Source organism: Peromyscus californicus, unplaced genomic scaffold (assembly GCF_007827085.1).
Source record: "Peromyscus californicus insignis strain IS unplaced genomic scaffold, ASM782708v3 Scaffold_6__1_contigs__length_162567912, whole genome shotgun sequence".
Lineage (NCBI taxonomy): Eukaryota > Metazoa > Chordata > Mammalia > Rodentia > Cricetidae > Peromyscus > Peromyscus californicus.
In genome coordinates this window covers 86,861,257-86,884,225 of record NW_026294584.1, presented here as the reverse complement: position 1 = coordinate 86,884,225, position 22,969 = coordinate 86,861,257, and the positions used below count along the sequence as shown (strand labels likewise).

General features: G+C 40.7%; 1 protein-coding gene across 3 annotated transcripts in view; it reads left to right on the top strand.

Annotated features, from left to right (window-relative positions):
• Positions 1-2,802: 2,802 nt before the first annotated feature.
• Kdm3a (lysine demethylase 3A) overlaps positions 2,803-22,969 on the top strand; it is a 44,717-nt gene continuing 24,550 nt past the window's right edge. Inside the window, exons 1-8 of one of the 3 annotated variants that reach the window (XM_052719846.1) lie at positions 2,803-2,933; positions 3,496-3,711; positions 11,570-11,725; positions 12,924-13,034; positions 16,396-16,498; positions 17,090-17,214; positions 17,434-17,506; positions 17,607-17,695. In XM_052719846.1, coding sequence (XP_052575806.1) covers positions 3,526-3,711; positions 11,570-11,725; positions 12,924-13,034; positions 16,396-16,498; positions 17,090-17,214; positions 17,434-17,506; positions 17,607-17,695 — 843 coding nt within the window. In that variant the 5' untranslated portion in view covers positions 2,803-2,933; positions 3,496-3,525. Of the gene's footprint in view, positions 2,934-3,102; positions 3,273-3,495; positions 3,712-11,569; positions 11,726-12,923; positions 13,035-16,395; positions 16,499-17,089; positions 17,215-17,433; positions 17,507-17,606; positions 17,696-22,969 lie in introns of those variants that run through there. The other 2 variants (XM_052719848.1, XM_052719847.1) reach the window with 2 other exon arrangements.

Here is a 22,969-nt window from a genome sequence, read left to right as displayed (position 1 = left end):
GTTTTACTCCCTACATCCACTGAAAGCTGACCACTAAAATTAATTATTTTGTCTTATCTTCCAGTCCATATCTGCTAGGTAGCTTCCCAGGATACATACACACACATACACCTTGGTTTCTTGGATGCTCATAAAAGTTTTAAGCTCATGAACATTCAATTTCCTTTTAATATTTCTAGTTTTCTAGGCAGTTCTGACTAGCAGGAAGGAGATAGAAAATAAGAGGGTAATATAAGAATGAATTTTACCAAAATGAATTACCTATGAAAATCTCCAAATGAAACTCATTATTTTATACATGATTATGTTAATAATTAGCAACAAACATGAATGTTTTTCAATAACTCAACTAAACAAGAGAATTTCCCATCTATGTAAGTATAGTCAGTTTTCTTTTATTGTACTTTTTTGGTTCAGATTTGGTAATAGGACTTTGTAAGTTCATAAATTACATTGGATATCTTTCCAACTTTTCTTGAGTTCTGGAGTAATGAAGAAAACAAAATTGTTTTTTATGTTTTAGGAGAATTTATGCCTCAGCAATTACTTTTCTAATTATGAGTTAATTACATCACTTCCACATTCTCTTGTTTTTAAAATCTAAGATGCTTATTTCTGAAATAGGTGGATTTATAGCATTTATGCTGATTATCAATCATCAAAATTTTCTTATAACTTAGTACTATTAACTTTAGTTCAAATTTTCAGTAAGATTAGTTCAATATTATATATTCTTTTATGAACCCAATCTTTTATTAGTATAAAATCCTTTCTTTTTTTAGGATTTTATTCCCTTTCTTTTTCTTTCTTTCATTTGTTTGCTTTTCAAGACAAGTTTTCAAGTTTCTCTGTGTAGCCCTGGCTGTTCTGAAACTTGCTCTGTAGACCAGGCTGGCCTGGGACTCACATATCTGCCTGTCTCTACCTCCAGAGTGCTTAGGATTAAAAGCATGCACCACCATGCCTCTTTTTAGGCTTTTACTTTTATTTAGTTATATGACAATATTTTGTCAAATGACATACTATATATACAATGGTGATCCCATAAGGTTTTCTGTAACATGTAAGCTTCTTTAAGCACACTATGTTATCACTGTGATGAAATCACCGAAACTTTTCTCAGAACATATCTTTTACTAAATGATATATAACTATACAGAGATATTAAAGTAGTTTTCTTTTGATTACCTTCTGATAAAAATTTATCATAATTGTTTCAAGCTTTTTATGCTGCAGTTTTCTTGTGTCTGAAGTTATTTTTTTATAATGCTAAGTACCTTTCCACATTTATGAATAAAATTAACCCATTTATATTTATTGTAAATACAAATGGACTTATTCCTGTCATTTTATTTTTACCATACTTTCTTCTTTTTTCTTTTGTTTTTCTTGGTCCCATTTCTGCCTTCTGTTGAAGTAGACAGGTTTCTTCATTCCATTTCCCACCTCATAATGGTCTGCATATTATAAATCCAACTCAGTTGATTCTTCAGCACTGTTCAAGCTTTAACTTTTTAATGTCATGTATTCAGACCAAATATATTTCAAAATGAACATCTGGTACTAATGTGCATTGTATATCCATTACTTAATACATTTTTTTGTTTGTTTTGTTTTGTTTTCGAGACAGGATTTCTCTGTGTAGTTTTGGTGCCTGTCCTGGATCTTGCTCTGTAGTCCAAGCTGGCCTCCAACCCACGGAGATCCATTTGGCTCTGCCTCCCAAGGGCTGGGATAAAAGGTGTGCGCCACCTCCACGCCCAGTTTAATACATTTTTGAACTTTATCTGATGTTCCATTTTCACATTTGTAAAACAGGAAATTTCCACTTATTTTATGTTAAGGATTAAATGTGATGCTGGGTCAAGCACCAGGCTTCATAAAGAAGTCTTCAATTATTCATTCCATTTCTTCATTCAACCAAGAATCTTCTGGTACAAACCACATAATCATCTTTTCTCTCTTTTGTCCTTCAAAGTCACCTTTTCTTCCATTATCACTTTCATCATAAACTCCATCTACTTTTTAAATTTCTTAAGTCTCAGAACATCTTCTATCCATTTTACATCAAAAAAAATACACCCCACACAGCATTTAATAGATTGTTTGCCTCTAGATTTAATGAACATCATTTTCCAGTAACTCCATGCCTTTCTTCACTTATCCTTCAAAATGGCGGACTTAGACATTCACGGTCAGCACCACGTGCGCCTGCGCCTCCAGCGGCCATTTCACCCATCAGCCCAAGCTTCGGAGTCCGCCCCTCCTGGCGCCTGCGCACGAGCCTCCGGAGCCTAGTCGCTCCTCCCCCTAGCTGCGTACGCCTGAAACCGCACGTCCCATACCGTCCCTCCCCCGCAGACTGTGTACCGCCCCCGCCCCTTTCCCGTGAGATTCTTCCGCCTTTGGCAGGTCCGTCTTCGGTTGACAGCCTACGCGCTTCACGCGCGATCCAATAGGCGCGCACGGTCCTGGGTCTCCCCATTCAGTCTTATCTGTGAGCCTGTGCGATTTTCTGTCTGGCTTCAAAGTCGATAACCGATTCGGCGGGACTTTTTTGCGTAGCGCGGGGCAACAAATGGAAGAATGGAGCAGCGGCGGAGGGATCTCCCGTCTGCGTTCTGCGCGCTCTAATGGGGGGTCGGCTTCGAGTCGGAGGGGGAGAAAAGGGAGGAGGCAGCCAAGGAATTGTTTTTTTTTCCTCGCCCCGCCCTCTTCATCCTAGCCAATAGAAACGGATAGTTTCTTCAGATGCCCCGCCCAGCCCCCGCGATTCAGCCAATGAACGGTGGCAGCGGCTCCGAGGGGGCGGGCCCGGGAGGCTGTGCGTGTCTTGTGAGAGAGAGCTCTTGAACCAAGTCAGAGCTGGAGTCGGCTGGGCGGCAGGTCTCTCTTGTCGCCGTCGCGGGTGACTCAGGGAGGCGGGAGGCGGGGTAAGCGCGCCGCGGGCCTCAGCTGCGGGAGACCGAGGGAGAGAGGTGAAGGGCCCTCGCGGGCGGCCGCTGCGTCGCCCCGGTTCACGGCGCAGGCCGGGCGGGGGTGCGCCCGAGTCGGCGGCCCGGAAGCGGGGGGCGGGGGCGCGGCAAGTGTCGAGTCGCGAGCTAGTCCACGGCGGCTCCGAGGCCGCCCGGGGCGGGGACCGGCCGCTGGGACGAGCCCTCTGCACTAGGGGAGCCTTTTCTTTGCCGGGGCGAGGGGGCGAACACTTAGGAAAAAGCGCTGGCTCTGCGGCTCAGTCCTCCCTTCTCTCCCTCGGCGTCCAGCTCAGAAAGGTTTGGAAAAAGCGAAAGTTGGGGCGAGAGGGTCACGCGGCACTCGGGCCGGTGTTTGCGGCGGGGGAGTGCTGAAGGGGGTGGGGAGGCGCGGGTGGCAGCTTGGGGTGCGGGGTCCACCTGCGGGGGTGTCACTCCACTGGTCCCCGTAGGCGCTTCGTCTCTTCGGGCCGCCTCCGACCTCGGCCGCCCCCATCGCATTTTGTTTTTGTGCCTTTTGCAGGGAGGAGCCCTTCCTGCTGGCGTGAAAACCATGGTGCTCACGCTCGGAGAAAGTTGGCCAGTATTGGTGGGGAAGCGATTCCTCAGTCTGTCCGCAGCCGAAGGCAGCGACGGCGCCCACGACAGCTGGGACTTGGAGCGAGTCGCAGAGTGGCCCTGGCTGTCGGGAACCATTCGAGCGGTTTCCCACACTGACGTTACCAAGAAAGATCTGAAGGTAGAAAACAAAAACAAAACACAAAACCCCCAAACAAACAAAAAGACCCATCTCCTGGGGCTGGGCAGTCAGACGGTTTTCAGTTACCTTGGTAACGCGGCAGTCAAGCGCCCCTCCCTCTCTTTTCTGAAATGGGCCACTAGAAAGTTGGCATGTGATCTAAAGGTGCAGAAATCTAGACCTTGAAAGTCTTTGAAATGGTGTGTAGCGTCAAGGTGTGTTTGGCCTAGAGCTCCAGCTGCCTGAGATTAATAATGGGCTTAGGATTGTTCAGACATGCTTCATTAATACAGGCGCTGGGTCCCACCAGGACTGTCTGATTATGTCCCCAACGGGAGAAGTATTTATTAGTAATAGGTTGGAGAAGTGGGTGACGTTTAGAATCATTAGTTATCTAGAGCTAGCCTAGAAGTACTTTTTTTGTTCGCTCAACTTTTTGAACTTTACAACTTGGAAATGAAGTATGAATGTAGAAGGAGGAGCTTCGCTCTGTTCAGCTTGTTAGGGTAGGTATTTGCTGGTGTATGGTTAGTGAGGCAGGAGTGAGTTCCTGTTGTCATTGAGGCTGGGTTGGTGTGGATATGACCATATATGGAGGCCTTGGGTGGAGCTGTCCCATTCTGGGTGTTTGGGAGTAATACCTTCAGAAATAATACATGTGGGGGTTTGGGAGGAAGGAGAGAAAGGAAACTGGTGTGACCAGTGAATATATTTTTAATGTGAATGACACTGGAAGCTTTTTCAGTTAGAGCTTTTGAAAGGATGAATTCTACTCTCATACAAGTATTAGTGTGAAAAGATAGTCTGGAAACAAGTAGTGAGGAAGCCATTGTGTCATCAATGACTCCCTTGTGCAAAAACATCTGAGAAAAGATTCCTAACAAAGACTCCAAAGTGGTGATAACTTAAAGGAAGTTTGTCAGGACAGAAGACTTCTACCCTGAGTAATATACATGCTTCGGGATCTTTACTTCATTATGTTTTTTCTCTTTTCTTGAAAACTACTCAAAGGAAGCAAGTTTTAGCCATTGTCAGTTAAGTGTTGATTTCTGAAACTTCATTTGAACACAGACTTGACAGTGCATGCCTATACTGTTACAAGTCTTCAGAGGATTATTGGAAAAGGATATTTGGTTATGTATTTACCGTTTTCACCTTGTGCCTTGTATTCATGTTGCAAGGGAAGAGTGACCACTGGGCATTTAAACCACATTTCAAGCATCATTGTGATCAGTAACAGCTACACTCTTTTGGTTCTTATAGCAGTACTTTGGGCTACTAAGTACTGTTGTTGATCCCATTTTACAGATAAAGATCTTGTGCATAGGGAAGACTAAGTTTATTTGCCTAGGGCCTCCACCTTAGGAATTAACATATTCTACCTCAGGAAGTTTTCCTCCCGAGGCTTCCCCCATTACCATCATGCTGCCTGCTGAGAGCAGTGCACAGCGGTACTGCTGCTACATACTTTGAAGTGTAGCTTTTCTCCTCCATCCCACTCATTCTACCAAGTCTGGTTTTAGAGATAGTGAATTCTGGGGGATGACCATTCTATTTGCTCTTGGCTAATAACCTTTCTACAAAAAATGGGCTGTGTACTAGATTTCAATCATGGTTGTGGTTTTTTTCACCTGCCATGTTAAAAAGAAAATTCTAGTATGTTTGTTTGATCTCGTCTAAATGGGAGCAGTATTTAAACTTTATAGTCCTTAGTTCTTGGGAAGTTGGCAGGCAACTAGGTATTTCCTTCTCGTATGATTAAGGACCTGTTGGATTACACATGCAATGCAAAAGGTCCTTAACGTGTATTTTCATCTCCAAATTCCTGACTCCAGAAGCCTTTGAGGGGGTGAGAGCTTCACTTTCAGTCTTTGGTCCAGGCTGGTATAACTAGTTACTAAATGATAGTGGGAGGATTTGAATCCATGTTTGCCAGTGTGTATTCTGGGATTTCAGTTGAAGAAAATTTTTGTTACGAAGGATTTTGCCTTACTGAGAAATTTTTATGACTTAAGTCTTTGTGTAAGGTGCAAATCTCCTTTTTCACAAGCATTTATCACTGCCTTCCCTAGTTGAATAGCAAAAGTAATTAAGTTTAGGCGCACGTTATATTTAACAAAAATGTATCTTAAAACTCTGGAACCGCTGGGCGACGGTGGTGCATGCCTTTAATCCCAGTGCTCAGGAGGCAGAGCCAGGCGGATCTCTGAGTTCAAGGCCAGCCTGGTCTACAGAGCAAGATCCAGGACAGGCACCAAAACTACACAGAGAAATCCTGTCTCAAAACAAACAGACCAAAAAATCTAGAACCAAGTTGTGCTTAGTGAGATTAAAGCAAGAATCAAGTAATTAAGACTATGTTTACATCTGGGTTTAGGGACATTGAGGGTTTAGGCAGTATCTTTTGGTCATGGAGTGACTAGGCTAAATTCAGGGGAATTTCAAGTTGTATGCAACTGTCCATTTACTGTTAGTACTAATAATACTAGCCTTTCTAGACTTGCAGTTAGATGAAGGATAACTAGAGTGAAGGCATTTTAACATTGTTTCCCCTAGAAAAAGACTTTGTAACAAAGTGATTTTAAAGGTTAGAAAAGCAATATATGTAATAGTGGATTCTGAAGAAGTTATGGTGAAGTCATTAATTATCAAATGGTTATTATGTGGCAAGTGCCAGTTGAACCTTTGTAAGTGTCCTAATTGGTAAGATACATTTTTTTTTTTAATGTAGGAAATTGAGATTTAAGGAAGTTAAATAACGCCCACTCTTCCAGCAGACCTCTGACAGTGGCTTTAATATTCAGATAGAATGGGATTAGTGTGCTTTATTTTACATGCTTTGTGTCTAACACCTCGAACTTGGCTTGGCAGTTAGTGTGTGGTCAAATACTTGGATACATAAATGAAGGACTTACAAGACCATTTCTTTTACTATGGGGAAACAAATCATTTACTGATGAGGTAGTGGCCATTTCCTAGTTTTAAGAACTTTTTTTATCTTACCCTACCATTTCTACTAAAGGGTACATGTGCGTGTTGACAATACCCCTCTACTAAAGGGTACATGTGCCTGTTGACAATGCCCCTCTACTAAAGGGTACATGTGCGTGTTGACAATGCCCCTCTACTAAAGGGTACATGTGCCTGTTGACAATGCCCCTCTACTAAAGGGTACATGTGCCTGTTGACAATGCCCCTCTACTAAAGGGTACATGTGCGTGTTGACAATGCCCCTCTACTAAAGGGTACATGTGCCTGTTGACAATGCCCCTCTACTAAAGGGTACATGTGCCTGTTGACAATGCCCCTCTACTAAAGGGTACATGTGCCTGTTGACAATGCCCCTCTACTAAAGGGTACATGTGCGTGTTGACAATGCCCCTCTACTAAAGGGTACATGTGCCTGTTGACAGTGCCCCTCTACCCCACCTTGCCTGTGTAGGTCTTTAGCTTCCATTAAATGGGCGGTTTCTTGAGTTTTCTGCCCCCTCTTTTGGCTCTTTAGAAAATAAGTAGTTTTTATTTCCTGTATATACCATTTTTTTCTTACTGCCAGCAATTGGATGCTTTGATGGTGCCCAGTCTCTGCCCTTCTATACCAATTGAACTGGAAAACTGGATTCCACTGCCATTGAAGCTATAAAAAATTAGAAACTCATAGCACAGTGCAGTAAACACCGTTTACCTCTTAAAATTGAATGTTAGTTAGGTTGTAGGATTTTTTGTTTGTTTGTTTGGTTTTTTCCAGACAGGATTTCTCTGTGTAGTTTTGGTTCTTGTCCTGGATCTTGCTCTGTAGACCAGGCTGGCCTCGAACTCACAGAGATCTGCCTGCCTCTGCCTCCCAAGCGCTGAGATTAAAGGTGTGCGCCACCACTGCCCAGCTAGGTTGTAGGATTTTTAAGTAGCACTGCACACATAAGTACATGCACACACACTAAATTTTTTTTTAACTTACGGAGTAGTGAAACTACTAATGCTCTGCATTGTAGAGCTAGGCATAGAGCCAGTGTATAATCAGAACTTCTGCTTGACCATGCCATCCTACTGTGAACTTGGACACATTTTCCTTGGCATTTCCAAAGGCTTTATAATTAAATACCAAGGTGAAGTGAGTTTAAACCAAAATTGGTAGGTTTGGAGATTAGCTTGATCAGATGTAACATTTCTCCATTAGCTTAAAGATTTCACTGTTGGGAGGAAAATTAGCTTGAAATAGTTTGAACTATCCAACATCTGATCAAGATTTGATAGACTGATAGGTACTACTTATAAATACTCCATTAAAAGAAAAGCAAATTTGGAAAGTATAGGTAGTGAACCATAGGTAATTAAGCATAAGTAGCATCTCTTTGTACGCCCATGGAAAGAACGCAATGGGAACTGGGTAGGTTGATAGGGCATACAGTTGTCTTTGAGTACGAGTATCTTCTGATAGAAATAATTGGCAGGTGAGTATCTTGAGGAGTGCCCTTAATTTTGATAATTTGAGACAGATCTCATGTACTTAATTTGTCTCTGAGGAAGACATTGAACTCCTGGTCCCCCTGCTTTGCATCACTGTGCCTGACTTTTTTATCTCAGGACCTCAGGCATGGTAGGCAAGCGTCCACTGAGCTGCAACCTTGGCTTTTAAAAGACATACAGGGTTTTGATAGGAAACTAAAAATTGTTGAGGAAAGCTCCTAAGTTTTAGATTACAGTATATATTTTGTACAAGTCATCTTTTTTTAAGCCAGAGCTAATATGAATTTTAGCCAAACACAACCTAATACTTGAACGTCATGTAGATGTGTCCAACCTTTGGCATGTGCCCCAAGGTAGCTATAAATGCAGCCCAACAAAAAATTGTAAACAAAATATTAGAGATTTTTTTGTTGTTCTTTTTAAAAACACGATTGTGTGGTTTTGGGAATTAGACTTTGTAGATGATGCTATCATTTTGCAGTGTTAAAAGTTGGACAGTTTTCACCGGGTGGTGGTGGCGCACGCCTTTAAAATCCCAGCACTCGGGAGGCAGAGGCAGGTGGATCTCTGTGAGTTCGAGGCCAGCCTGGGCTACCAAGTGAGTTCCAGGAAAAGGCGCAAAGCTACACAGAGAAACCCTGTCTTGAAAAAAAACAAACAAACAAAAAAAAGTTGGACAGTTTTCAGTAGTTAAAGTCTTCTTTTCTGTAAGTACCTGAAATTTGAGAGTGTGTTCTCATTTGATTTTTTAATTAGGTTATGTTAAGCTTCAAATAGTGACTGGATAATAATTGTGATGTTAGTTAAGTTTTGGGCAGCTACTTAGTATCTTAAAGGGAATCCTTCCCCTATTCCTTGTGAATATAGCTAGATAGTCTATGATCATGTTGTGGACTCTTTCCCAGTCCTAACATATGATCTAGCAGTGAGAGTTACCATGAGGTCTAAGCTGGGCAGAGCGGCATATACTTTAATTCTATCACTTGGGAGGCAGAGGCAGGCAAATCTCTTGTAAGGCTAGCCTGGTCTGTACAGCTGAACTACAGGACAGCTAGAGCCATAAGACCCTGTCTTAAAAAAAAAAGCCCAGAAATACTTCATAATTATTTTTAAGTCTAAATTCAGTGAGAGGTAGATGTTACTATTTTTATTTTGAAGCTAGTAAAATAAGATTCAAAGAATTAAATTTAAGGTTTAGACTTTTTTTAACCAGTGTATGTATTTCTTTCTTTTGAGTGTATGTGTGTGTCATATGCAGGTGTGTGTGCACATGTGTGGTAGAGACCAGAGGTTGATGCTAAGTGTCTTGCTTATTACTTTTCACCTTACTCTTTGAGATAGGATCTCCCTGAGCCTGGAACTTACTGACTAAACAAGACTGGCCAACAGCAAACCTCCAGATCTTCTGTTCCCAGCACTGGAATGACAGGCATGTGCTGCCGTGCTCAGCCTTTTGTGGGTGCTAGAAATACGAAATTGTGTCCTCATGCTGTACATCAGACTCACCTAGTTTATTATTATACATCATACAAAATGATGGGTTCTTAGCTAGGGTTCAGGTTACCTGTTTTCCTATGTTGATTTTGTTCATGTAAAATCATTTTAATAAAACTTTGGAGCTGGAATTCAAGCCCACATCTCTAATTCTGTACTTTTGTTTCTGGTTATCCCTTTTATTACATTTCTGATACATAGAAAAAAACTGTCACTGAAGGCTGGGTTAGGCTTCAGGCTGATTTGTGAACTGATTCTCTGGCTAGGAAACAGGAACATGGTGGTCTTTGAACATGAAGCTGGAGTTAAGTTATGTGCCCCTGTTTGGGTGCTGGGAACCAAACCCCAGTCCTCTTTAAGAACAGCAAGTCAGCCGGGCGGTGGTGGCGCACGCCTTTAAAATCCCAGCACTCGGGAGGCAGAGGCAGGCGGATCTCTGTGAGTTCGAGGCCAGCCTGGTCTCCAAAGCGAGTTCCAGGAAAGGCGCAAAGCTACACAGAGAAACCCTGTCTCGAAAAACCAAAAAAAAAAAAGAACAGCAAGTCCTCTTAACTGCTGAGCCATCTCTTGCCCACAGCTTCAGTGCAGACTAGGAAGGTTTAGGATTGGAGTTAATAGTATTGAGCTGGGAACTCATCACCTTTAAGTAGATAAGAGAAACGAGCCAGTTCAGAGAAAAATGGTTGATTTATTCATTTTAATAACTGGTTAATAATTAGAAATTGTGTGCCAGGGATACATGATGGTATGCAGAAGCAGACACAGACTTTTACCCATTAGACTTTATGTATCAATTTTCCACAAAATTGCTGTGCATGAGAGTTAGGAAGAATGGTAGATGTTTTCATTTCGTCCACAACAGGAGATGTTGACCTTCAAGGAAAGGATTCGCTAGCTTTTAGCAGATGAAGTGAGCTGGTAATGTCAACTGCTGAGGAGGAGTGGGAGTCATGAGCAGACTCCATAGATAAAAGATTGATTAATCCTTGAAACTCAAAATGAGGCTGGTTTGTAGGAGGAGAAATTTTAAATAAAAATAATTGATTTTTCTGCATTGGATATTAATTATTTTATTGAAATCTGTTGAAAAAGAAGATTAAATATCTAGAATAAATGACTTAGAGAAATGGGGTGTTTTCAGTAATTTTATATAATTTAAAATCTTGTGACTTGTGATCAATTCCTGACTCAGGGATACTAACAGAGACCTGCTTTGTGGTTATGTTCTGTTTTTAGTTTTTTTTTTCCCCCCGTTTTGCTTGTATATTTTGTCATAATTTTCATGTAAGGAACTGTATGGGTTGTGGCTGTAGCTCAGTGATGGAGCACTTGCCTGGATTCTTTCTCAGTACTGGAAATCAGACAGCAACAGGCCTTTAGAGATATGTCTATATTTCTTTATGGAGTAAAGAAGTTAATTTTAGGCTTCTAACTCTGAGGTGAATTTTCGAGGTTAGCTGGAAGGAATGTTGAAGAGAAGCCATGTATATCAGTCTTTGTGCTAAGTTCTTCTGATAGTGGAGAACTCTAAAGGTAGGTTCTTGTGTAGGAGTCATTTTAAACACGCTTTTAATGCTAACACTACAGTGTAGCACAATAAGTATTTTGGGTTTCAAATTCCTTGTACTCCAAAGATCACACTAATTAGCATATGTAAAACCCTTCTAGTTGGGGGTTCTTTGAGTTCTGGGACTTCCAGAGGTCATCTTGAGGGCACTGACCCTAAGTGCTTTAGACTTTTGTATACTGGGAGCCAGAGCTTGTTCCATGTGTGACTGTGATTATCTATCATTCATATTATAGCTGTGAAATGGGGATAGCATACCCAGTAGAAACATCATGCATTCAAGTAGAATAATGAGAGCATTTATAATTGACTTTGCTTTACTGTGTTTAGGTGTGTGTAGAATTGGATGGGGAGTCTTGGAGGAAGAGAAGATGGATAGATGTCTACAGCCTTCTGAGGAGAGTGTTTTTAGTAGAGCATAACTTGGTTCTGGCGGAACGAAAATCACCTGAAATTCCTGAGCGAGTTATTCAGTGGCCTGCAATAGTGAGTAAAACTTGTTTCATAAACTGACAAATAGAGAACATTTAATCTAACATTTTGGGTGAAACAAGGGAAATATAATGCCCCTTTGACCTTGAGGGAAACAGTTACAGTGCCATGTGTGTGACAAGACGGAAGAGTTAGAAAGGCACTCAGGATCTTCTGCCTACCCTGCTACGAGCTTTGTGGCTCTAGGCAGGTCCCATGACTTTTTAGGGCCTTATTTTCTTCACTTAGAAATAGAGGTGGAGATAATGTCAAGGTCACAAGTTAGAATATAGCAGACGTACATTCACACAGATCCTTTGGTTTGACCAGATGGTCAGCACTTGAAGAAAATTGGAATTTGCTGCTAACTTTTTTAAAAGTATGGCAAGTGCATTCTAACAAGCAGTGTTAACTGGACTCAATGGGCGTTTAAAGAGGACCTGAGGTGGTGGGTGGGGAGGGAGGAAAGAAAGAGCTCAAGAGTCTGTAAACTCATAGGCTTTTGCTTTACCCACATTGTAAGTATGGAGCAAAAGTGATCCAGCCAGGCATGGTAGCACACTCCTTTAATCCCAACACTTGGGAGGCAGAGGCTGGTCTGGTCTACAGAATGAATGCCAGGGCTGTTAGAGAAACCTGTCTTGAAAAACCAAAAACAACAACAAAAAAGTGATGCATAGGTCTGGAGAGGACAGGCTAGATTTTATGGGAAACTGGAGCTGGAAACAAGAAGAGTCATGTATGGAGTAGTTGGAAAAGCTGGGAAGCGGATGGAGAACTGGCAGATTGTGAAGGATGCTAGCAAAAGTTTATATTTTGTCTCTAATTGAAAAGCCACTGTAGATGTTTGAGCAATATGGGGTTGTGATTGTATTTCACCCTTTATTCTTTCCCAGCTGTTAAGAATTTTCTAAAAATATACCCTGTCTCTCAGAAAAACATGTACACTTTTTTTTCCAACTTAAGTTTTTGGGAAATCATGGATCTGTAGACCTGTTTGTTAATAACTTCCAAATGTATATCTGGTTTAAGTTACTGGGTTTAAATAAATGTTGTAATCTGGTGGCAGCACAAATGTTAGGAAATCCTTGCAGTAAATAAAAACTTAATGGCTTTGTCACGTTCTTCATGTGTGGAAAATTGCCCATTCCTGTTTCCAGAATGCTGTTGATAGCAATTACAGTGACGTAACAGTTTTTTGTTTTGTTTTTAGATGTACAAATCTCTACTAGACAAAGCTGGCTTGGGATCCATAACTTCTGTTCGGTTCCTTGGAGATCAACAAAGTGTATTTGTTTCCAAAGACCTTTTGAAGCCTATACAGGTAAACCACAGGAACAGTATTTAACATCCAAATAGAAGTTCTCTTAATGGGAGAAGTAAAACACTCTTATTCATTGCCCTCATGCAGATGCCTAATAGGGAAAAACTTACCAAAAGTTGTTGGGTAGCATCTCTTAGTGTTAGCCTGTGGGTTTGTGCTGTCCCTTTGGAATTAAAAGGACAGCAGTATCACTTTGATGTGTTGTGGGCTGTGGAAAAAGGTATGCGATATAAAATGATTTTTCAAAGTTACTATTTATATAGGTATTACATGTAATCTTCATTCACGGGTCTTAGCTTGTGAGTTTGCGTTTTTGCTCAAATGTATTTATAACCCCCAATTGCTGCATGTGGTGCATGGCCCTGTGGAGTTCTGCACAGAGCAACAATTTTCAGTTTTCCCAATGCCAGTCCCAGCTGAAGTCACACAGGGAGATTGTCTTCTGCCCTTTTCAGCTTTGATAGTGTGAAGAAATTTCATCATGCATTTTAGTGATGCTTTTTTTCTGTTCCATTTTCTCCCATCCCCTTCTTTGCTTTTTTCTTTCTTCCTTTTCTTTTTCTTTCCTTTTTTTTCTTTTTTTCCCTGTAATTTCATTGTTTTAAGTGCTGTCTGGTGCAAGAATGTAGTAAAGAAAGAAAAGTTACATTAGATACTAAGTTTCGTTCAACCATGAGGTTCAGGGTTAATGGGATAGCAATATATATTAAGTGAGACATCTGTCTCTGAACAGATGTTTACATAAAATTGTTGCATATTGATCAGCTGATGAAATGTAGACTAGAGGTTCACCAAGCTGGTGTCTATCTCCTCAGAGCAGTTGTTCTGTGTTCCCTAGTCAGTGTTGTTAGCGAGTGTGTAGTCACTTCTCAGTATCAGCAGTAGTCACAGTGTGCGTGCAATCAGTTTGCAAAACTCAGATCTTCTTTACAACAGTTAATCTCTTGGATCTTGTATAAGCTCTTGGATCTTGCTCATAGGTGCTTGTTAAGAATTTTTTAGAAGGGAGGGATTGCTACCTTAAGAATAATGTTGGCTTCATGATAACGTTCATCTTTTAGATTGCATTTTATTAAGCTTTACTAACCCCCCTTTCCACTTCTGCTTTGTGATTTGGAGTCTCTTTGTTTCTGTGTCATGCAGAGTTAATTAAACATCTCCATTTGCTAACAGGCAATTTGGAATCAGTGGTCAACAGGATTGTTAGGCCTATATTGGAAAGCCTAGAACACTGGTTTTCTTGTGTGTCACTTCCTTGTCCTGAAAAACAAGGCTGATAATGAATGTACTGGATAATGTTTCAGGTATTGGCACAGGAACGTGCTTGCTCCTGAGTTAGTTTCCGATGCAGGTTGTGTGTTAGGGAGGCTCAAGGCAAGGGATTTTTCCTGCTTTAAATGGAAGAATGACTTGCCATAAGTAAGGGTCAGGGAATTACCAGTGAAGTGGATGTTTTACTTTCTGAGTAATAAGAGTAATTTTTACTTCTGGGCACTGTTTCAGAGTTTACATCTTTTATGTGTCCTACCTTTTCAGTGGAAGTAGAATTCTTAGTTCTGTTTCTTAAGACTAAAAAAATTGAGATTGAAGTTTTTTTTTTTTTTTTTTTTGGTTTTTCGAGACAGGGTTTCTCTGTGTAGCTTTGCGCCTTTCCTGGATCTCGCACTGTAGACCAGGCTGGCCTCGAACTCACAGAGATCCGCCTGCCTCTGCCTCCCGAGTGCTGGGATTAAAGGCGTGAGCCACCACCGCCCGGCGAAGTTTTTATTCTCAGGAAAAATGCACTGTGGTTATCAGTGTGAATGTAATTACATAATGTTACTGTCAACATATAATTAATTGAAGAATATAATGTGTATTTGTTACTCTGACTAAAGAATGGTCAAAGTTTATTTCTTTGTAGAAAGGCACTTTTCTGGCAAGTTCCATGTGGAGACTGTGATTACCCTGTGGTATGCTTGCTCTAAAGAAATGTAGATTGCTCCTGAAAAATCCTTTGACATACACAGAAGTTGGAATTGAAACTCTCAGTCTGCCTTGACATTGAATATGATAATTTGTGAGTAAGAAAAGGGTATCTGAACCCACTGATGCATTTGTTGGGCCCTAAAAACCCTCCTGAACAGACTAGAATTGGTCTGCTTCATTGGAGAGCCCTGTGGAGCTATCTTTGTTAGTACATTGTTTCGTTTTGTAGTAGGAATTGGAGAATCATCTTAATTTTTTTCCCCTGAAATTGTAAATAGCATGAAATTGTAAGTGCATGAAGTAAAAGCACCCACAGCTGAGTGTTTGGTGATTGAGTATTTATGGAGCTTCTAGGTTTTATCTGATGTTACCTGGGTAAAGAGAAATGCAGTTTTTTCTAGTATGACCTCTTACTCTGAGACTAGTGTTTCTAGTGGGAGACATGAGTGAGCCATGCTTGGCTACCAAGTCACAGAAAAGCCTCAAGGTTTGCTACTGGAGGGCTCTCTGCTTAACACCCTTTTCTTTGCCCTGTTAGAAGTTGGGTTTGGCAGGTTACTCCTATTGATGGGACAGTTTCTGTATAAATTTGTCATAACTGGGTGTGCACACAAAACCAGGGAGCTATGGAGCAGTACCATGAATGGAGCTACTGCCAAGAGCGAAGTGTCTCAGAACAGGCGTTCTCTGAAGTCTCAGGCTATCATTCAGAGTTTCTGTTTGTCCCTCTACCTTCTATAACAAGAGAAGTGCATTTAGAATAGTAGTTAGATGAAGTGATTTATGTGAAATAAATTGTTTGATAAAACCAGTAATTTTGATGAACTGACTGTATGCATCTGACTTGTGTATTTTCTGGCTTTTCCCCATCCTTAACAGGATTTGGGATAGAGAATATTTTCATTTGGATTGGTCAGTTTGATTTGTGTATTATTCCCATAACCAAAATTATGTCATGTTGACTTCTAGAATACCTTTTGAAAATAAATTATTTTTGTGTTTGTATGAATGTATGCCATGTGTATGGGTGCCCTTGGAGGCCAGAAAAGGGCATTGAGTCCCCTGGAGCTGCAGCTAACAGGCATCTGATATGGGTGCTGGGAACCATACTTGGGTGCTCTGGAAGAGCAGCAAGCGCTTTTAACCCCTGAGCCATCTCTCCAACCCAACCTGTAGTTCATCTCATGCTCCTGACTTGGGAGACTTACCTTCAGTCTGCTGAATACTTGTGACTGGTGGTTTGTGACTTTTAGATCTCTTCAGTTCACTAGAGTTGCAGTAGTTCATGCAATCAAATGATTAGTAGAAGCTGTCTTAACTAATCTGACTGAAGCAATTGAAACATCCAGCTCTTAACATTCATAAACAACTCTTGTGGTCTTTGATTTTACAGGACGTAAACAGTCTTCGGCTTTCCCTTACTGATAATCAGACAGTCAGTAAAGAATTTCAAGCTTTGATTGTAAAACATTTGGATGAAAGCCATCTTTTACAAGGTGTGTAGATAATCTGTTGTTGACAGTTCATGTGTTAGCCAATGATGGACCTGTGAGAAGCTAGGATTTATAGACTTTCACTTACTCATTGGAAGAAATATTTTTTGATGCTGGAAATTGGAAATTTTAATTCAAAAATTGAAAACAAATTTGTTGCTTTCTATATGGTACTAGGTGACCAATGGATTTTATTATGCTAAATAAATTTTGAGAGTTCAGAAGTGGCACTTACAAAATCAGCTATATTTTGACATAGATTTGCTGTATTTGGAATTTTTGTCATATGAAGTTGATAAGACATTATCTGGTAATCTTCACCTTTCTGTTTACTGTTAACTAGTTTCTCAGTCAGCTTCATAGCCATTAAGATTTTACTTTAGTTTTGTTTCTGTTTTGTTTTGTTTTGGCTTTTGCCTTAGCGGTTCTCTTTGGGGTTCCTGCATTAGATTATTCTAAAACTACAGGGGACAGCTCACCTTTGGTGACTAGTGTGGTACTTCTTGGTTCCATAGAATATAGTAATATAAAATATTGCCATTCTTAAGAGGGAGAATGCAATTGTTTTTCCTTCCTTTTTTTTTTCTTTTTAAGGTGACAAGAACCTTGTTGGATCAGAAGTAAAAATTTATAGCTTGGATCCATCTACTCAGTGGTTTTCAGCAACTGTTGTAAATGGAAACCCAACATCAAAAACTCTTCAAGTCAACTGTGAGGAGGTAAAAGCAGTGATAATTGACATCATCTTATAGGGTAGGGTACCGTGCAGAGCTGTGCTCTTGGTGTCAAACCCTTTCTTCTTTTTATCAAATGTTAGAAATAAAAAGTGTTAACAGTCATTATAAAAAGAAGTTATTTGTATGGTGTTAGTTGTGTTAATTTCCAAGTATTGTTCTCAACATTTTAAAAATTTCCAGTCTATTTGTTTTATTTTTAAGATTCCAGCACTGAAAATTGTCGACCCTGCACTGATTCATGTTGAAGTTGTACATGATAACTTTGTGACATGTGGTAAGACACATTGATTAAAACGATGCTTCTTCCTCCTCTTTCTTTTTCCTCACAGTAAGAGAAAGAAGGAATCCTACTTACCCACCCTTCTATATTGTAGGTAATTCTACAAGAGTCGGAGCTGTAAAACGCAAGTCTTCTGAGAATAATGGAAGTTTGGTTTCTAAACAAGCAAAATCTTGCTCCGAGGTAACTGACTGATTTTTGTTACTGAAGCTTTGTTTAACTTTAACATTGCGTGGCTAGTCTTTAATAGTGATGAGCAGTTCCTTCTGCTCTTCTGTGCTGTCTTGTCTGCTGCTGTTTGAAGTTCCAGATCTTGGCCATAATTTCTATACTCAAGCAGATGGAGATAATATAAATTTCTAGTTCACTATTTTTTGGGGCTAAAAGTTTCATTTTTTAGTTGTTTGGTGAAAATTCTCAGTATGTGACACTCATTGGAGGTGTTTCTGAAGGTAATTGAGTTGTATGGTTAAGTTGGAAACGTGCCTGGCATGAGTGAGAGAAAGGGAAGAACTTTAGGATTGTGAGAAGGTTGTCTGTTGAAATAGGATCCTCATCTTAGGAGAATGATGACTCGCATTGGTCAGTTGTGATGAAATATATAGATGTGTTACCTTTTAGAATAAATGGCTGATTAATTTTGGCTCAGAAAAACTGGCTTTTAAAGATGCCACGTGAGTTCAGTTACTTTATTTAATTCTCTTCTTATATACTATTTGGGGCTGTTCATCCTTTCGTCTGTAGGATCTGTTACAGGACTAATAAATTGTACAGTTTAGGGATCCAAATGAACGTGTGGTGATGAATAATTTCCCACATTATGATGCTTCAGGTTAGAGTTTAGAAGTCAAAATTATGCACTAGAATGATACCGAACAGACTGCTTACAACATTTAAGAGGGACACTTGACTATTAGGGGGTTAAGGCAAGGAAAAATAGCATGGAGAGTGAGTCAGTGAATGACTCTAGCTAGGGTTCTGTATCAAGTGCAGGGGAGATTATAGGATCAGGTAGAGTCAAAGCAAGCACTTCACTATAGAAACCCAGGAGACTAGTTTGGGAGTCTAATGACCTTTCCTGAACCTCTCGTCTATGTTAAGACAATAAGAACTTTGATACTTTGCCCAAAGTTACCTGAATCAAGGTAATTAGAGTTTTTTGTCTTCGCTGCAAATGTCTGGGCTTTGAACCTCTTTGGTTGAGGCTCATATTGTTCAGGAAAGAGTGAAGAGGTTGTTGTGGAAATTAATATTATTATTTTTTCATTTAATTTCAAATATACCCATCCAGGAAACCAGAAAGATACTGTGTTTACTATGTGCTAGATATCTAGTCTTGAAGACTAAAAGGTGTTCGGACTTCCTTCTTGACGAGCCAGTTATCTAAAGAGAAAGATAGATTCCCAGAGGCGCCTTCAAGAGTTGTGCAGGCACCTCACAAGCAGCTCTCAGAAAGAACCTGTTGTGCTTACTTAAGGGGAAGTAGTTCGTCATGGCTGGAGGACAAGAGGCATGAGAAGCAAAGGAAGCACCTTCAGAGGTGGAAGGGATGCCCCAATTGGGTCTTGACTGTATGGTGTAATTTGGGAGGAAGTGACAGTGGAGACATGGGCACTGGTACTGTTGATGACACTAGCTACCGTAAATGCATCTCAAGTGAGGTCGTAACCTAAGAGGATAGCGTTAATTTGACTCAAGTGATGTGGTCAGCTGACCACGTATAGTACTGTGTAGTTTCTCAGTGTAAGAAGGGTCTGAGCTGGTTAGAGCTCCTTGTTCTAGGAGGAAGTGAGTAGTAAGGCTTTTTTAAAGGGAGAAGTATTAAAGGACTACAAAGAGAAAATGAATGCAGTACATCTTAGGGTGAAGCTCCGAGAGGATCTTGCCAAGTCAGTCAGGGTTGTGAGAGAGAAGCTAAGTCAGAGTGAGTACAGTTATAAACTGTCAGCTTTTGACAGGAGAGCGTTTTGAGTCTGTGATGGAAGTGATGAAAGGCCGGTTGGCTGAGTTCCCTGTCAGACGTGTGAGAACGAGAGTTGCACGTGGGGAAGGTCACGGAATGGGAATGGTGCACCTCGATTGGATGTTGGGAAATTGTCCTGAGATGCTGACAGAAGTGGGGTCTGTAGAGACATCTCGGGGGTATGTCAGTTCTTCAGAGTGCAGGAAGGGCGATTAAGCCAGGTAAATTTACGATTAAGGCACTTCTTGTAAAACGTACTGATACATAGTGATCCTCTGCTTGACTCACACCGGTAGGGAAGGAAGGAAGACTTTTTAACTTTGATGAGCATGTCTGTATTATATGCTCATGCTTAGTAAGTTTGTGTGCTCTTGAACTGATTGTTGGATAGAGTAGAGACTATTTAAAAATGAAACCTGAACTTTGGCCTGGAGATAATAGATAGTTTGTTAACCTATACATGGAAAATGAGAAAGGACATTTCATATTTTAAAAATGTCAGATTTTATCAGACGCAGTGGTGAACTTTTGTCGTCCCAGTTATTAGAAGTCTGAGGCAGGAGGATCACTTGAGTCTGGGTTATAGTGTGATATGCTCATTGGTTATCCACCTTCAGTTTGTCATCAACATGGGTGACCTGGGAGCAGGAGGCTAGCAGAAGCATAGCAACTTTAATTCTTAACCACAGTCAGGCTATTCTAAAGGAAGTTGACAGTAGTAGGTTTTTACCTGTGTCTTCGAGGCTTTAGGGGTCTGGCACTATTTCTTCAAATTTTATGGTTAGTCTAGAGAAGTATAGTGAAGCAAAGAAATGGTAGCCGTTCCTCTAGGCTCCTTCTTCTTGCCCTTCCTTTTATGTATCACAGAGGCCTGGAGTTAGAATGTCTCTTTTGAAACTCCTGTATCCTCCTTGATTCCTTGTGAATATTTTCCCGTATCAGTGTTCTTTAATATTCAGAGTGATTTTATAATTGAGAAAGTTTTGGAAACACTGGCCTGACCTAGCTTTTAGGAGAGCTGAACAGGTAAAGAAACAGAAAGCAGGCAGTTACTGTGAATGTCAGAGACAGGTGAGTACAGTAGCAGTTGGCACCATTTTCCCAAGTACCTTGCACTGGCACAGGTTGACTTGTAGGGTGGCCTTTGGAAGACAGGAGTTTGGGATTAGGTAGGTGAGACATTTGGCTGTGGTGTGGTTAAGATAAACATGCTTGCCAGTGACATCTGTTCCTTGAAGGTCTTCTCTGCCTAGCAGACTATTCCTCAGAGTTATGATGCTGCTGGGTTAATTGGGAGAGTCTGCTGAAAAGTGCGAGCCAGCAGTGACCTTTTTAGAATACTGTCGTACACTCAATTATATTATCTCCGTCTGCTGGCAGGGAGGAACTATTGCCATGACTGGTATAGAAGACCTTCAGGGAAAACTCTTCAGGTAAGAAGAAACTTTGACCTTTGTCAAGTCAGAGGCCAGTGCAGAAGTGTGTGCGTGAAGATGGGTTTGGGGATCAGGAGTCCTGTCCCTGTTGAGTCTTAGGCAGGGTATGGAGAGGTATTCTTCATATTCTTAAAGCAAACAGTCTCGGTAATGCTGATTCTGTCACACAGTGACATAATCAAGAACATTTGTACAAGATTTTACTGCTTTATGAGCTTATCTCTAAAATTGATTTTCCTGTGTGCCAAGCACTGTAGTAAATGTTAACATCACCGTATAAATGGGAACAGTGGCTAAGAAATGTCGGAAACTGGATTTCAAACCAAGGTCTGACACCAGAATCCAGTGCTTTTACCCACTGTGCTACTGCTGTTACTTCTCCCCACATCCTTTTCCTTGACGAATCACCGTTGTAAAAGCAGCAGACTCCTCCCCTTTCCTTCCCTCTATCTCCCCTTCCAACGAACATTTACTGAGTGCTATGTGGGAGATACTGATCTACCGTGGTGAGCATTACTGCTGCCTATCATTTCAGGTAACCTCTGACACTTAGCCTATAGCTACTTAATACGAAGTGTTACTGTGTCATCCATCTGGTCATGCATCTATCATCCCACCAGTGTTACTGATCATCTGCTTATGTCTGGCTTGATGAGTTCAGACAGGATAAAAGAGTGGCCTATACCCCTAGTGTACACTGTGCAACAACTAAAGAAAAGATACTTTCCTAGTGTAACAGGTGCTGTGTATGGGAAAGGAAATGAGGCTGTGATAAAGCTAAGGAGGGACTTCTAGAACACTCTATTGCAGTGAGTAACCTGAGATTCTGAGGAATAGCAAGCACTTCAGCCAATTTAAGGGTAAGAAGTTGGGAGTAGCCAGCCACTGAAAACTGTAGACAGTAGGGACAGCAAGGACAAAGCCCAGACTGAAAAGGCTTCGGAAGAGTGTTGACAGAGAAGCCAGCTCAGTTGGAGGAGTGTGAGCAGAAGAGTTCAGTGAGAGGAGCGACAGCTGGCAGGAGGCTAGACTGGGTGTGGTTCTTGTAGGTAGGTAGTGGGGGATAGATAGCCTTACTTGATGAATGCTCTGTAAAGGTTAGTCTACAGTGGGGTAGATCTGGGTAGAAGCGTGAAGATTAGGATTGGCAAGAGTGGAAGGAAGTCAGACTAGTCTGGGAGAAACACAGTAGTGGAGTCATAAAAATGGAAAGATTCAATGGATACTTTGAAAATGGAGGCATGATTTATTGATCGGATGTGGGAAATGAGGAAGGTAGAGAGTTTCTTAAACAGATTGATGGATATTGTACAGAGTAAAAATATATCCTACAGTTTACAATCTAAATTTTAAGTCTGTTGTTTTTAGAGTGTAATTTAAGGATTGAAGTATCAGTACATCAACTCTAGATGGATCCAAAGGAAGGGAGGTGACAGATGGAAGAAGTGTTGATAAAAGCAAACCTTGAATACGCATTTATAATGATGTGGTAATTCAGCTTTTGGAGACTAGTGATTTATTAAGTGGTTATCAAAACTAAGCCAGAACTTTGATAATTAAATTTTTCTTATTTTTTTTTTAAATTCTGTATTAGATAAGTCTTTTCAAGGTTGCCTACTAGAGTAAATGCAAAAATGATTCATGTGTAGATGGCATTTAACATGTTGGCAATTGTCAGGTTTTAAAAACTTGAGGGAAGTTGTGTGTCACAGTTTAGAGGTTATTAGATGAAGAACTGAAGACTTTAGGTTTGGATTTGGTAAATAGAGGTCATGGCATATGACATTTCTCAGAAAGGCCTAGGACTGGTGTACAGATGGAGTCCAGTAAAAGCTGGTCAACTGACTGCACAGTCCACCATACAAAAGTTGTCTGGAGTTTAGATGTTGTTTGGTTTTTTCCTTATGGTAGGGAATTCTATTTCTGTAGCTAATATAAATATAAGGTGTGGATCTCTAATGTTTTTGTTTTTACAAAGGTAAAATTACATGGAAAGGGAAGGGGGAAAGCTTTTTCCCATAGGCCAGTCATGAATTAATATTTTTTGCAGCTTGGGGT